Source organism: Pagrus major, chromosome 18 (assembly GCF_040436345.1).
Source record: "Pagrus major chromosome 18, Pma_NU_1.0".
Classification (NCBI taxonomy): domain Eukaryota; kingdom Metazoa; phylum Chordata; class Actinopteri; order Spariformes; family Sparidae; genus Pagrus; species Pagrus major.
Window position 1 is genome coordinate 26,446,054 of NC_133232.1, and position 15,037 is coordinate 26,461,090.

The 15,037-nt window shown below is 40.0% G+C and overlaps 1 protein-coding gene across 2 annotated transcripts; it reads left to right on the plus strand.

Annotated features, from left to right (window-relative positions):
- Positions 1-10,234: 10,234 nt before the first annotated feature.
- Positions 10,235-14,831, plus strand: LOC141013538 (histamine H2 receptor-like). 2 transcript variants are annotated; one of them, XM_073487293.1, is made up of 3 exons: positions 10,235-11,688; positions 11,878-12,049; positions 14,176-14,831. In XM_073487293.1, exons 1-3 carry the CDS (start codon positions 10,683-10,685, stop codon positions 14,438-14,440), a joined length of 1,443 nt encoding a protein of 480 aa, XP_073343394.1. In that variant the 5' UTR covers positions 10,235-10,682; the 3' UTR covers positions 14,441-14,831. The 2 variants fall into 2 exon arrangements, 1 of the variants encoding a protein (XP_073343394.1); XR_012180436.1 differs by lacking the exons at positions 10,235-11,688; positions 11,878-12,049 and adding an exon at positions 13,500-13,668 and having other exon boundaries at positions 14,176-14,224.
- The last annotated feature ends 206 nt before the right edge of the window (positions 14,832-15,037 follow it).

Genomic DNA, 15,037 nt, shown 5'->3' on the forward strand with positions numbered 1-15,037 from the left:
AGTCATTTTTTTATAAAACTTTTATGAAACCGTAACTATTAAACTTATTTTAAGTGGTGAATAATTGCAACTACTGCCCCCCGATGTAATAATCTGTCAGTCCATTATTAACATGTGTTTAGACAGCCAAAGTAGCATTTAGAAGATAAAAGGCAGCTTTGCAGGTTGACTTTCATCCAACAAGGCTGTCAAAACTTGACAACAGCTTATTTACAGTTTATCAGCATCTGACTGCTAGTGTGGGTGATGTGTTTGAGTTTAATTATAATGATGATTGAAGAGACTAGCTTTCACCACGCATTAATACCAGCTGTCCCTACAATGACGAAGAAAAAAGTACAGTACTTAGTTGTAACTTTCTGTCATCGGTGCTGTGTGTCATCACCGCCATTATAGAGAGGACAGCTCTTCTTATTACAAGCTGTTTTGGCCTCTTCAGCACTGTTATAGACTGTGTATACAGTAGTTTGGTATATTTACTTGTACCTCCTCTTGCGACACTTCAAAATAGGGCTACAAGTCTGAACTCAAGTGACATCATTTGAAAATATGTAGGCATATTGAAAAATAACTTTTTTTTTTGTTTCTGATCGATGCCATAAATACAACATAAATAGATCAAGTACTGTAGGTCTGATGGGGTAGCTAGCTAAGCTAACAGAGTGCAGCTACCTTAAGACTTTTCTGCTTTTTCAATGTAATTTAACCAGTAAGAAATTCCTGTATCTGCTGGTAAAAGTAGTCATAAGTAGCCTGTTACGAATTAGTGGAACTGTTGGTTGAGATGCCACAGTTATGATAAAGAAATCTATTGGAAAATATTGATATATTTAACAAAAAAATTGAAAAAGCAGTCATGCGTGGTCCACGCTGTGAGTTTAGATTCAAAAGAAATTCTACCATGAAAATTTAATCCAAGAAAAATAAAATTGCAAACCACCACTCATAGCTATCTATTACAATTAGCACAATCAAATAGTCTATATGTTGTTTAAAATTCAGTATTGTAGCATTTAACTTTATTTTTTTATTATTATTATTATTATTATTGTTAATGATGTTTTGGCGAGTTTTAAGTTATGTTACCATCAGAATCCATTTCTTTGTGTGGACAAGGAGTTTATTCAGCTTGTTGCCTTTAAAATTCCATTTGCCGTTTTTCATTAAAGAAACATTTGGATTCAGACCAACATTTTTCCATTCAGCCAGTCCTGTTTGCCTGCAGCTAACACTAACAAATGACTGATCTCCTTAGAAATGATGCCATTACTTTGCAAATCCAAAAGAGGGTGGTAGAGTTCTTAATCATTTTTCATTTAATTCACTTGGCATTACCTCATCTTATCTTATCTCTAGAAATGGCATATTTTAAACACGCTGTTGACCCAGACTGGGAGCTGTGGTTTAACTTCTCATAATAAAAATGTATATTACAATGCTAATGGAATTCCAGCTACCACTGCCAACTGCCTATTTAAATACCAGTTTAAATAAATGATCCGTTTCCTTACTCTACCCTGCATGGGAACACTGTGGCCCAAAGGCGTCATAGCCAAGGAACAATCAACTATGGTCCTAAATATATAAGACATCACATACATAGCCAAATGATTAATGAGGCCTCCAGAGATTGGAGTGCTAATCAGGTATCATCCACCAACTCTCCGGTAATCTTGTTGTCATGGAAGCATGAGGGAGACATGGCTGAGGTGTCAACACACTGTAGATGTGACACTGACAGAAAGGTGAGGAGCATTAACGAGTATGGGCATGTGAGGAGGTGACTCTTTTTGTGTGTTGCAGAAAGGGAAAGTGAGAGAAAGACAGGTAGATAAATGAAGAAAGAAGGCGAGAAGGACAGGGAGAAAAGAAAAAAATGATAAAGAAAGATATGTTATCGCATAGTTCTGTGTTGTGGAACAAAACTGGAACCTTGCTACTGTGACTCACAAGGAGAAATGAGGGTGGAGCTGAAAGGTGTGCAGAAAGACAGAAAGAAATGACAGCTATAGCAAGAGGTGGAGCAACATACAGATGGAGGTGTGAAAAAGAAATGCAGGTTGAGGGGAAAAGCACAAAATGAGACAAAGAAAGATTAAGTTCAGCAGCAGCTACACCATGAAAACTGAGACAGAGCCAAAGACAGACAGGGAATGAGACAGATAAGGAAATGGGAGGCAAAAAACGGACAACGTTATGAAATGAGACTTGATAATGACTCATGAATGTTAGCCTGAAGCCCAGAAGATGAATTGACACTGGAAAGGGAAGAGGGGCCATACCAGGGATCAGAGCACATGAAAAATAGATACAAAGGCTGAGTAAATGGCTGCACCAAAAATAGAGAGATTGATTTAGAAATCTGTGTGACCTATTGGGTCATTGACATCACTCCAGTCCAACCGGTGCCAGTTCTCAGAGATTTCCCCGGCCGCCATCCATCCATGAAGCTCTAAGGAGTCCTTAAATTATTCAACTGTGTACAGTTTAGACAGCAGAAAGAAAAAAAATGTAAATGCCAGCATCAATATCATGCCTTCCTGTGTCTCCCTCCACTACATACTGGACTTATTAACAAGCAATTCCACTAGGACTGAATGCAACAGGTTGCTCGGATTATTCAGGTAGTTCAGCACGGTCTCCAAAGGCAACGTTTTGTTGAAAAGAAGCTGCTTTATCGCAGCAGCTGGCACATGCAAGTTAGAAGGCACGATAAGAGAATGGAAGAGCTATTAGAATAATTTCAAAAGCAAATTACCCCAAAGAGATAGAGAAGAATAATAGGAGGCAACGCAGAGAGAGTGAAAGAAAGAAGGAGCGAGAGAGAGAGAGAGAGAGAGAGAGTGTGTGTCACTGGTGCTCCCTCACTTACTCTCTCTCCTCTCTTTCCCACATACACTTACACACTCTTTGCGCACACACACTTCATGAGCGAGACTGTTGCTCTCTCAGGGAGCAGAGCAGAGTGGCGGGGGCAGTCGTCACAGAAGAGGAAAAGCAGCGGAGGTGAGTTGATAAATTTCTACTTTATACTATTGAATATGTCACCAAACTTTGAATGAGTTGTGAGTGGAAAACATAATCCATCCAGCTGTGTTTGTGCTGTGACAGGATAATTAAGTTTCACTCAATATTTGCTGTAAGTCTGCAATGATTTGCCGGTTCCATTTCTGCAGCCAAACAAGAATATTGCTTTAATAATTGTCAAATATTTGATAAATGCTTTATTTAATTAACAGCACAATCAATACGAATGTAGTTTAATCTCTTTTATGACTTGTCCATATTAGATTTTGGAGCATTTCTGCCTTTTTTAGAGTTACAATTTGAAGCATTTTCATGCAAAGACAGGCAAAGGAAAGTAGAAGATGTGATAGAGAGAAACAGTATGTGGTTAGTGACACACGACCTCAAACAGGCTCACTAGTTCCTGCTCTGAATGTCTGGCAGCTCAGTTGTTAGGAAACAATTGTGTTATAACGTAAATCATAGGATTGTGGTTGTGAAGAGTTCTGCTGAGTGTGGTGTAAGCATGTGAACTCAACGACAAATATACAAAGGGGTCATTTAATCAGTACTGAAAATAAGGAAGTAAGATTACTTGTGTGCGTGCATGTGTGTGAGCTAATTTATCTTTCATCTGTTACACTGCTGACATACTTTCTGTATTTGAACTTCACCTTTCGACCTTTCATTTGTTTCAAGTGTGTGAATTTTCATAGTAACACATCGACAGACCCATAGATAGACACATCAATAGAGATCCATAGCTCTCTTCCGTGGCTTTTATGTTGATAACGGTTGACTTTCTGTAGCTGATGCTCTTTATTCTATATGTTCAGAAGTTGTGGCTGTCACTGTCAATGCTAACCAAATCAAATCACATCAATTTTATTTATGTAGCCCAAAATCACAATCACATTGCCTCAATGGGTTTTACAATCTGTTCAGTGAACGACATCCTCTGTCCTTAAACCATCCTGTTTATTGCAGAATGGGGAACCAACCCAATCAGCAGAATAAATATAAGCTATAATGTCAATGTAAGTACATTTCCTCAAAACCCCATAAGTTCAAACAAAGTGTTTCTATGTTGCAACTTTACCGTTTTTCAGGTTCCTACTTCTTTCACGCTTTGCTAATGCCTGCTTAGGTATAGCCACAAAAAACACTTGGTTAGGGTAAAACTAGGTTTAACTAGGGTCCAACTTCCCATGATATATAGCCTGTTTTTGTCACCACTAAAATGGCTGGAAATGGTGCAACTTCCCATAAAAAATATCCTCTTTTGGTCGCCACTAAACTGGCTGGAAATGGTGCAACTTCCCATGAAAAATATCCGCTTTTGGTCGCCACTTATATGGCTGGAAATGTCCCCACAGACTGGAATTGCAGCTGCCCGTTTGGCAGCCTTGTGGCTTGTAATAACGCAACCCCCTTCCCCCCCCCCCCCCCCCCCCCCCCCCCCCGCTCACGTGTTATGCCACGTCTGGTACAAATGTCAACCTTGCACACGTTAATGCTAACATAATAAAAATGAAATGTAAAAAAAAAAATCATAAAACTAAGCTAAATCACTATAATGGCAGATTGAGGGTTTACCCAAATCAGCAACGACTGAATCTGCTCTGTCTGTATAGACCGAAACATCCACCAGAATAGTGAGAGGATGTGGTTTAGTGTCATGACTTGGTCAGGGAACCATACACCGTGCTTAGCAGCTCAGTAGAAAGTTCCCTGTTCAAATAGCTGCAGGGAAGTGTAACAGTAAGATATGACAGGGAACAAGTTGACTCTGGACCTGTATGAGTGTGTGTTGTGTATACAAATGTCTTTGAGTGTGTCTACTTACTTAGACATTTATTAAGTTGAAGCACAGCATACAGAAGCTGTAATGTTAGCATAACAGAGGTGCGGTAAGGTCAAGATTGACACACTGGCACATGTCTGTGCCACAGTAACACATGCTGTTAGTGTTTATACATATTTTATGCATCTGATCCCCCTGTCTGTGTAAAGCAGCCACCTGTCTGTCGCTCAGTGTGTTTCATTTTCACGCTTCGTCAAGATCCGCCAGCTTCTCTCAACTGGTCAGGACATACAACTGTTACCAAGCAACCCACCATCCCAGACCACTTTCCTCTCTCTCAGGGTCTCTCAGTCAAGGACAAAACAAAGACAAACAGGAAGACAGGCGCAGACACACACACACACGGACGCACCCATTCCACACACAAACACACACACACACTCACAGAGGCGTTGGCACGTTCACAAAAATGCAGACTGCTATAGATTACTTTGCAAAGCGGAGGAAGTAACTGAGCCAAGTATTTAGTGCTCAATTGAATTATATTAGGATAGATGAAGCCTTCATTTGTCTGATTGAATTATGAAGCTCTTATGAATGCTGCGCGCAGGGAAAATTTGCTTTCAACATCTGTAGGCCTCCTCAGAATTAATGTCCCCACTAATTAAATGTTTGATGACCTTGTACCAATTAAAATTCCTTGCTTTTCTTAACGTAAATCCATCATAAACAATCTACAGCTTTCCTAATATGATAGATGCAGAATCAACAGCAGCTACTGCCACATTTCACATTTGAATTAGTCTAATCTTTTGGCCACTCTGCGGCTGTCTAACAAATAGTATATCACTAAAAAGTACATGGAGTCATTGCATGTACTTCTCCACACATTTCAGCAGCACTGTAGAGAAGAGGCAAGTGATTTGGTTCAGTGTGTCATCTTTGGACACTAACATACCTCCTGCCAACCATTAGGTGGCAGATCAGCTAACTGTGTTTCAGTTTAAATGAGCTGAATGAATGGTGACTACTGTGTCTGTAGCAACCGGATAAAAAGTTAATTTCACGCCCTGCTGATGATCAGAGCTTATCTCAATATTGCAATGAGCTGTAAAAGCAGAATTGAATCAATTTCTGACTCTTTGTAAACATATTCCAACACATTGCTTCACATTTGTGACAATACACATGGTTGATCATTGGGCTACAGAAGAGAAGATATTCCTTGTCTGTGTGTTTTCTAATAAGACATGTCTGGCTGGTGGAAAAGGTCGCACAATGAGTACTTGGTATTTGGAGAATCTCAAATCAGGCAGCGAGTCCCAGCTGAGAGGTAAATAACCTCATTACTCATCTCCGAGCTCAGACCATGTCTGGTCCAGAGCCACTGTTCCAAGTTCTCTTCTGCGCGCCTAAAATTGGGCTCATTTCGCCAGACCACTCACTGAGTAATGGCAGGTCTAGATGGGGGAAAATGAAGCTTTTTCCAGCTCGTTTGCATCTTTCTTTGCACTAGAAAACAGGGCACAAAGATAGGAAGCCATCCTGAAAGTTAATCACTTTGTTATGTCGGTCAACTGTTGGGTGTCACCTCAGATAGACTGTTCGTGCAATCTCCTTCGAAACCACAAACCCATGCAACGCTTTGTTGTCTCTTGAAAACATGAAACAGCATTCTCTTGCAGAAAACCTCCATAAGTAGAGCAGCCTTTACATCCTGTGGAAAACACTGCACTCAGCAGCCATTATGATCCATTACAGTCCTCAAAATCCATTACAAAGACATGTGTTGTTGGTTGTGTTTTAGTATGTGCATTAACACCTACATAAGAGTGAGTGTCTGTGATTATATATACAAATACAGTAACACTCACCATTGTATTCCATTAGGAACAACTAATGAGATATTTGTGAAAGAAAACAGATGGTCAGTAAGCAAGTAGCGCTCTGTCTGAATGAGTGATGCTTTATTTACTTTAAGGGGATATCATACTTCTCAACATAACTGACTTGTGACTTTCTACTGTAGATTGCACAGACTAACAGTGACTTGACATGGACAAAAAATAAAATAAACCCACGTCACTTGCTTGTGCTTACTTTGTGGTTCTTGGTAAGTGGGCAGTGTTGTATATTAATATAGTTTTATTAAAACACAAATGTTTATGCAGAAATAAACACAGGGAACTAATATGGTTATGCTCTCACAGACGCACTGTAACATGGGAAAAGGAACTCAAGCATTCAGCAGAGGGCAGATAACAAATTTACATACCTCATATACATTAATCCCGAGGTTAAGACAAGGTTATTGATAAAATTCAAGTAACTGTAATTCATGTCCATATGTGGACATTCCTCACAGGCCACTGTTGGATCAGAGCCAAACTTTTTCCGACTGTTTGTTTGAGCAAGTGTACGTGTGAGACAAAGTGAAAGATAGAGTGACTGACAGTGTGAGAAGCAGATTTCAATGATGAAAACGGTTGAAACGTGTGGTCTCGGTGAGTCAGTCAGAGCAGCTGTCAGATATAAAAGGCTGAGATGTCATGTGCATTTGAGAGCTGCACTTCATACGTTAGTAGCTGCATTATCAGTGTTTGCTCTGGATGAAGTTCAAAGCAGTGAGTCGGTGACAGAAATGTGTCCACGAAAAACAAAGAAGTGAAGATTAAAAGAGTTCAAAGATTAGAGATGGTGGTCTGGTTTCTGTAGACCCAGATTTAATTAAAAATCTTTCTTTCAGTCTTCTCTTCATTAAATAGTCCAATTTCTCTTTCTTCTCGTCTTCATGTGAAGCCAGTGTGTCCACCTCTGACGTCTCGCTCCCTCTCTCTCTTTGAGGTGATAAGTGAGTGGCTCTGGACCAAGTCTGGCAAATGTCCCAATACCCATTACAGTGTTAGAGAATAGACGGGCAAACATTACCCACCACCCACTGACGCAAACACATGTACTCCACACACACACACACATCCTTACTTATCAAGTAGTTACCCTCATTCCACCAAGCACACATTCAAAAACTCTGCTCACATGCCATTAATGAATGAGTTCACAGAGGACAAATTACACTGTGCAACCCTCCCAACAAAGTCTATTAAAAAAAGACAAAAAGTCTAACAATATCTACAAGAGAATCATGTTTGTCAAAAATACACTGTTGGACTTTGCAGTAATTTCTAGAGTTACTAGAGCAAAATGCCACAACTGTAATATGCATTGCATTCTGGGTATTGTTTATGACGTTTCATGTATTTTACAGTGACTTACTGAATATTGGGAATTTGGAGTATTCTACCGTTCACATCATTAATCTGCTCACATAGCATCACTTTTTAAGTGTGTCAGGTGTGACATGCTTTCCACCAGTGTAAATAACTTATTGAAAATCATGGAGAAAAACAGGAGGGAAAAATCCTGTAATTTATTACATTAAAAATAATGCACGCTTATTATACCTTAAAAATAAGTTGCAGTAAGGTAAATAAACGGGTATTATACTGAAGCGTGTTAGGGGTAGGTGGGTGGAGGTTCCCAGAATGCTTTGATGCCATGAGAAGTAGAAGTAAACTATTTTCAAATGTGTTATAAATCACCAGAAACTGTTACACAGTGGTTGGTGTTGCTGTTCATCACACTAATACTAAATATGTTTCTGATAGATTACCATTACTGTTGTAGTAAAAGACCATGAGTGAAGTCGTGCACATGGTTACTGACAACATGCCTGTGTGACTAATAACATATAAAAACTCTGAGTGTCCCATGATGAAAACAGATATATTTCCAGAAGTCAGACTGTCACAAGACAGTAAGTCACTTGTAAAGCTATATTTCTGTACAAGGTCAGGTATTGTGACTCACTGGCTGAAGTGTTGCCAGTGAGTTATTGCAAAAATATAACAATACTAACAGAATTAACATTTACTTGCCCATTGATTAAAACCAACCTTTTTATTATTCATGGAAATTTGTTGTATTGGTATTCAACTCATCTGTTCCTTATCTTTCATCAGCCAGACTAAACCCCCTGAAACCTGACTCAAGATTTCAAACAGGGTTTCACTTGAAAGCGTTGCCACATGATTGCATCAAATTGTGAATCATATTTAACATTATTGAAGACCAAACTAGTCGTAACATCATCTCAGCTGCAGCAGCTTGCTCAGAGACAGTCAGCCTAGCTGTTTACACAGTTGCACATACTGCACAAATACTGTGCACACAACGAGCACACTCATCTGCCTTGGTTTATGGTTTTATCATAGATAAATTGGAATTCTCCTTAGCTGACTGTCTGAAATGGCAGCTCTATTTTTGCTTGTTTCATCATGAAAAATGAACTGACATAAAAACAAATACATATACATTTAATAGGAACATGCATTTAAAAAAAACAAAAAAAACACCATAGTTGTTTTGATGATATATGTTGTGACTGGATTAATTAGCACAGTGGCCGTCTCATACTAAATTCTTTACCATCATAAATCATGCATGCAACGCTTGAGTCAGACACACTGTGTCGACTTTTCGTTTCACATCTCAGCAAGCCAAGACTAAATTTAGTTTGAGTGTGAAAGTGTGTGTGTGCACTCTTGTATTGCTATCTTTGTGAGGACCAATATCAGATTCAAACCATTGTGATGAGGACATATCTACATTGTGGGGGACATCTGAACCACCTATCACTACTTCTTCGAATCATTGTGTGAGAGTTAAGACTTGGTTTTAATGTCAAGGCTAGAATAAGGTTTAGGTTTTGCCACAGTTTCCGCCATTCAGCAAAAGTTATATCTTGTCGTCTTTAAATAATAAATCTTTAAATGTCACAACACAGTTCATTAGAAAGTTATCAGAGAATAAAAACAGTGGTTTTACATATTTCTTCAGAGTTTATTTGTTCCAAAGGCAGATTTTTGTGAACGTTTCCATTTAACTGTGAGTCATTCTGTCTGGGATTACTAATTTATCATTTTTATCAGCTACTTCAAACCTGATGCCAAGTTTGTACTTTGTGTCTTATTCTTGTATTGTTATCTTGTATTTTTATTAACCAGCTCATGATAGTGTATTCCATCATCTAGTGTACTGTATTAATAAAGGTTATCTGTGCAGACAGAAAACACACAAACAAATGAAATATTGTCCAAACAAACTGTTTTGTTTTGTTTTTTGTTATTGTTGTTGGACTAATGGATTGAAATAAATCAATGATTAATAATCAATAAATTACATTTAATAAGTTATGGTTATAACCAAACACTAAGTTATTTTTCTCTTTTGTGTAAACATGACTATGAAATATGTGAATATAGGAAATACTGTGCTGATTACTAACTGTGTTTCTCCTCTCTGTCCACTAGGTGTCACCACAGCCATAGAAGATGGTGCTGATGCTAAAGTGATGCCATGGATCACTACGAGTCTGCCACACAGACAGAAAGCTGTTCAACAGACATCACAGACATTTCAATAGCGAAGCATAGTGCTGATTCGCAATTCTCAGGTGCTGATGTGGTTAAGACACACGAGTTGAAAGCTATGGTTAGTAGGGTTCAGGCCCAGCAAGAACAGCAAACTGTCAAGTAATTCAGCAGCTAAGAGAGAGGAAATATTGGCAGACAGAGAGCTCACACATAGATCTTAAGTCACATTTGACCATGGAGGCATTCAACTTAGATGGTTTCCACCTTAATACAAGGGAGCACCGAACACTCTGAGTGTACATGCTTAAAAACATTATCAATGAACTTAAGTCTTATTATTAAGAGTGAGGCCTCTTGTCTAGGTTTAAACTACAACAATGTTTCACATGAAGCTCCAGCAGTGATGTCATCACTTTGTCTCCAGTGAAGCACCAGCAATAATGTTGTCAAGCGTGATGCTTGGGGTCCTTCTGTCCTTCCTCATCCTCCTGACTGTCGGCGGTAATGTGCTGGTGTGCCTGGCTGTCTGCGCCTCTCGACGCCTCCGCTGCCTCACTAACTGCTTCATCGTGTCGCTGGCTGTGACAGACTTGCTGCTCGGCCTCCTTGTCCTTCCTTTCTCGGCCCTCCTCGCACTTAACGAAGAGTGGCCGCTTGGACCCGTCTTTTGCAACTTCTACATCTCAATGGATGTCATGCTGTGCACCGCCTCCATCCTCACCCTCCTGGCCATCAGCGTGGACCGCTACCTGGCTGTGACAATGCCTCTGAGATACACCTCGGTGGTGCTGCCATGGAGAGTTGCTGTAGCCATGGCCAGCGTCTGGACAGTGTCTGTGGCTGTGTCTTTCTTGCCCATCCAAATGGGTTGGAACACCGTTAATGGCACAGTCCAGAACCAGGGGCCTTGGGCTCCAGAAAAGAGATGTCGTTTTGAACTCAACAGACCCTACGTACTGACAGACTCTCTCCTCACTTTCTACCTGCCTCTGATAGCTATGTGCTGGACTTACCTCCGAATACTTCGCATTGCACGGGCACAGGCCAAACGCATCATCAGTGCCCGACCCACTTGCATCACCACCTACAACTGCAGGAACAATCCTTCCACCAGCACCACTGTGGTTTCCAGTGTAACAGTGGTGGCATTCCGGGAGCACAAAGCCACAGTGACACTGGCAGCAGTGATAGGGGCTTTTGTAGTGTGCTGGCTGCCGTATTTCATCCTGTTCACGGTATTGGGCCTGAAGGAGCATCCAGACCCTAGCACAGTACCAGCATTCCCCTTTGTGTTGTGGCTGGGTTACACCAACTCAGCCCTCAACCCTATGCTCTATGGAGCCCTTAACAGAGACTTCAGGTCAGCTTACGCCCGTCTACTAAGATGCCGATGCCCTACTTACAGTGGGTGGAGGAGCCGACAGCCATCTCCCGTTGTAACAGCAGGTAAAGATGTAGAAAGAGCTTTAAGTGTGCAGGGATATCTGCTGAGTTTCATGCTCTTTAGTTTCAGAATCGGTTTAATTTCTGAGTGAACATTTATTTCTGACCAAAGAATTGTTGCTATTATATCAAATACATTATTCTGATCTTATCTCCAGTTTTTTATTCTTCCTTTCCTAGTCCCCCTTTCAGCCAGAGATGAGCTCACAGAGGTGACACTGCTGTGTGGTCTCACCCCTCCCACCTGCAGGGCAGGTCAAACAGATCAAAACTTCATGCTTCAAGAAATAAACAGCAGGACAGCCACGGCAACTGTCCAAATTGCAAATGGCACTGCTGCCATGGATGTCAATGGCAACGAAAGGTAAATTATTATTCAGTATATACATTCTTCTTTCATGCATCAAATTTAATACAACTACTCTAAAAGGAGTGATACTTAACACCCAAATTGGGGTGAAAATGCTACATCACACACTCATAATGAGACAAAATCTCATGAAAAACTTTCACAGAGAGAGGCTGCTCAGTGATGAGTGCTTTAATCTAGCTGTATGTGACCAGCACTCTCAGTATGTACTGCAATTCAACCCTTTCAGGATTTTGTGGTCTTTTGGGGGGAGTTTTAGGTCTAAAATGCCAGATTTTATGGCTGCTTTAGTGAAAAATTGTGATGCAAACACACTATTCATCTCTGATTCACTATATATTTTGAATGAAACCTGCACACAGTATTTAAACATTTTCTTTGAGAGTTTTTATTTCTAAACTATTTTCTTCATCACACACACACAAACACACGCACACACACTTACACTCCTATATTGACAACAGTGGACTCTCATTCTGCACTGCCAAATGTGGACCTCTATTTCTGGTCATTTTGTAAAAACAAACACAGAACAGAATACTTAGTTTTAAATAAAGGGGGGACTTGCATCCATGAGCGATGTCTACCTATCGAAGAGGGGACCTCTATATACTGCAGTTGAGTTGTTTGCACTCATTCTTTCACCTAAGGAGTGTTTGTTTATCACAAAAACTTTCTCTGTTTCTTTCAGAAATGGAAAATTGAACTTAAATACTGCAAATTAAATTTTTAAATATTTCTTTGTAATATACAAATATCACAAAACTATTCATGGCCACAGACACACTCACACACACATGCACGCACAAGTGTACACAGAGTTTGTCATGCAAACAGACAAGCCCCCTCTTACCACTTTGTAAGTTAGACTACATTAACATTACCATAATCAAACATACTTTGACTCTGTCAGCGCTTGCAATAAATCTGGATGTAACAGCCTCCGTCATCGTGAATTATCTTGTCTGTTGTCCTCGCATATCAGCCGTTCTCTGGGTGTGTTCGGGGGTGGATAAATGTTTGTCAATTGATGACTATCATTTGTGTTCCACCACAATGTCGCACATAGAGCAAAACAGTTTATCCCCACTTTGATGCAGAACATCATGGACTTGCATTGCATGGTCTTCAGCAGTATTTTTTGTTGGTAAATGTAAGCTGTTAGTCTCACGTCTGCATCTTCACAGCCAGAGACAAGACAGTGAGTTTGTTAACGCACATGTGTGGGCTAATGCTTTGCACAGGGAACTGAACTGACACGTGAAACTCGCGAGAAACTAAATGATTGTAACTTCCTGAAGAGACTGGTAATTGCATTAGATAATATATTAAGTTGCTGTTTTATTTTAAAACACAAACAGTCACACAAACACACATATGTGTAGTACTTCTCTCATCTTTCACTCCTCTCTATGGGCCCAGGTCGTGCTGAGCCTGTGCCGGTGAGGTGGATGTTGTGTTCACTATACTGTGGTTGCAACCAAGAAGCAGAAATCCATCAGCCCGAAACAGAGAAAACAGAGCAGCAGACAGACAAAAACACAGACAGAGATTTACAGCCCCTCTATTTGGAAGCCTTCAGTGCCACCGTAGAAGACCCCATAATACACCATGTAAGTAGATATACATGACATCCCTATAGCCCCCACAGACCGTGTCAGGCCCAGAAACAAATGAACTGTGACACTCAGATCCTAGCGGTGTCGTCCGCATTGCATCAGGCCATATGGCAATATGCTTATTAGGCCAAGAAAATGTGTTTTAAGCACAGAGGAGACACATTATCCAGTTTCACATCCTGTTCTCATTTCTTTGTTTGCACTTTGTGAACAGAGAAAGCTAACATTATCTATCTATCTATCTATCTATCTATCTAAATGGAAAGTAATGTTTCTAAAAACAAAAAAGTATTTATCACAGCAGTTACTGAGTGATATACATCATGTGTGCACAATGTTCTTTACTGTATCTGATTGTTGTTTGAGCAAACTCACTAATCTCAAGACACAGAGCAGGAGCCACAGTGGTTACGACAATGATTCTTTCCTGCCTGCATATTGTACACCCAAAGTGAGCAGAGAGCCAAGCTTTTGATCCTCTTCATTTTTTGTGTCTTTTAGCAATCACACCATCTATAATCTAACAAACAAATATGGAAGAACATCGGACCTCAGCAACTCCACACGTCATCAGCAAGAACTACTCTATGTGCATAGCCAGCCTCCATCCCAGGTCAGAACAAATGATGAGGCTTCTACGTGGATGGAGCCTAAAGTCTGGTTGTCTGACAGCCAACCATCAAACAGGGCAACATGTGGATATGCTCTTGAGCTTACTGTTGATAGTATTGATGCACTGGAGGACCAAATGAGACCAGCCGATTAACTTGTTGGTCATCAATTTCATGAATTACATTTTTTATGGTGACTCAAGAGTGCGCCCCAGTGGAAACACAAAGGATCACAACTTCAACCTGGACAAATAAAATGGAAATGAATGTTTCACAAAAAAAAGAGAGAGAAATGGACTTTTATTACACTTATCTATTCATGTGGACTGTGTTAAAATGTGTGACATTTGAATGTGTATAATGCAACCTTACTGTATGTAATGTGTCTATTTTGAAAAATGCAGAATTTGTCTTTACAGTTGCTCATTCAGTGGCAAAAAGCTGGAAAATATATGTATTGTATCATACTGTAAAAATAACAAAGGACTGAAAAGGGCATGTGTTCCTCCAAAAGGGAAAATTACAACCATACTGTTCCAATAAAGAGCCAGCTTAAATAAATAATATAATAGAGACTACCATTTTGGAGGCAATACAGATGGGCTGTTGTTAAGTATGGATAGGGATTATCATGTGGGATGATACAGAAAACACTGTGTGAGTGTAAAGGAATACAAGTACAATGGAAACAATTCATCACAGCTGTCAGCACACATCGCCTCAAACTATTGCCACATTAACACTTAACCTTC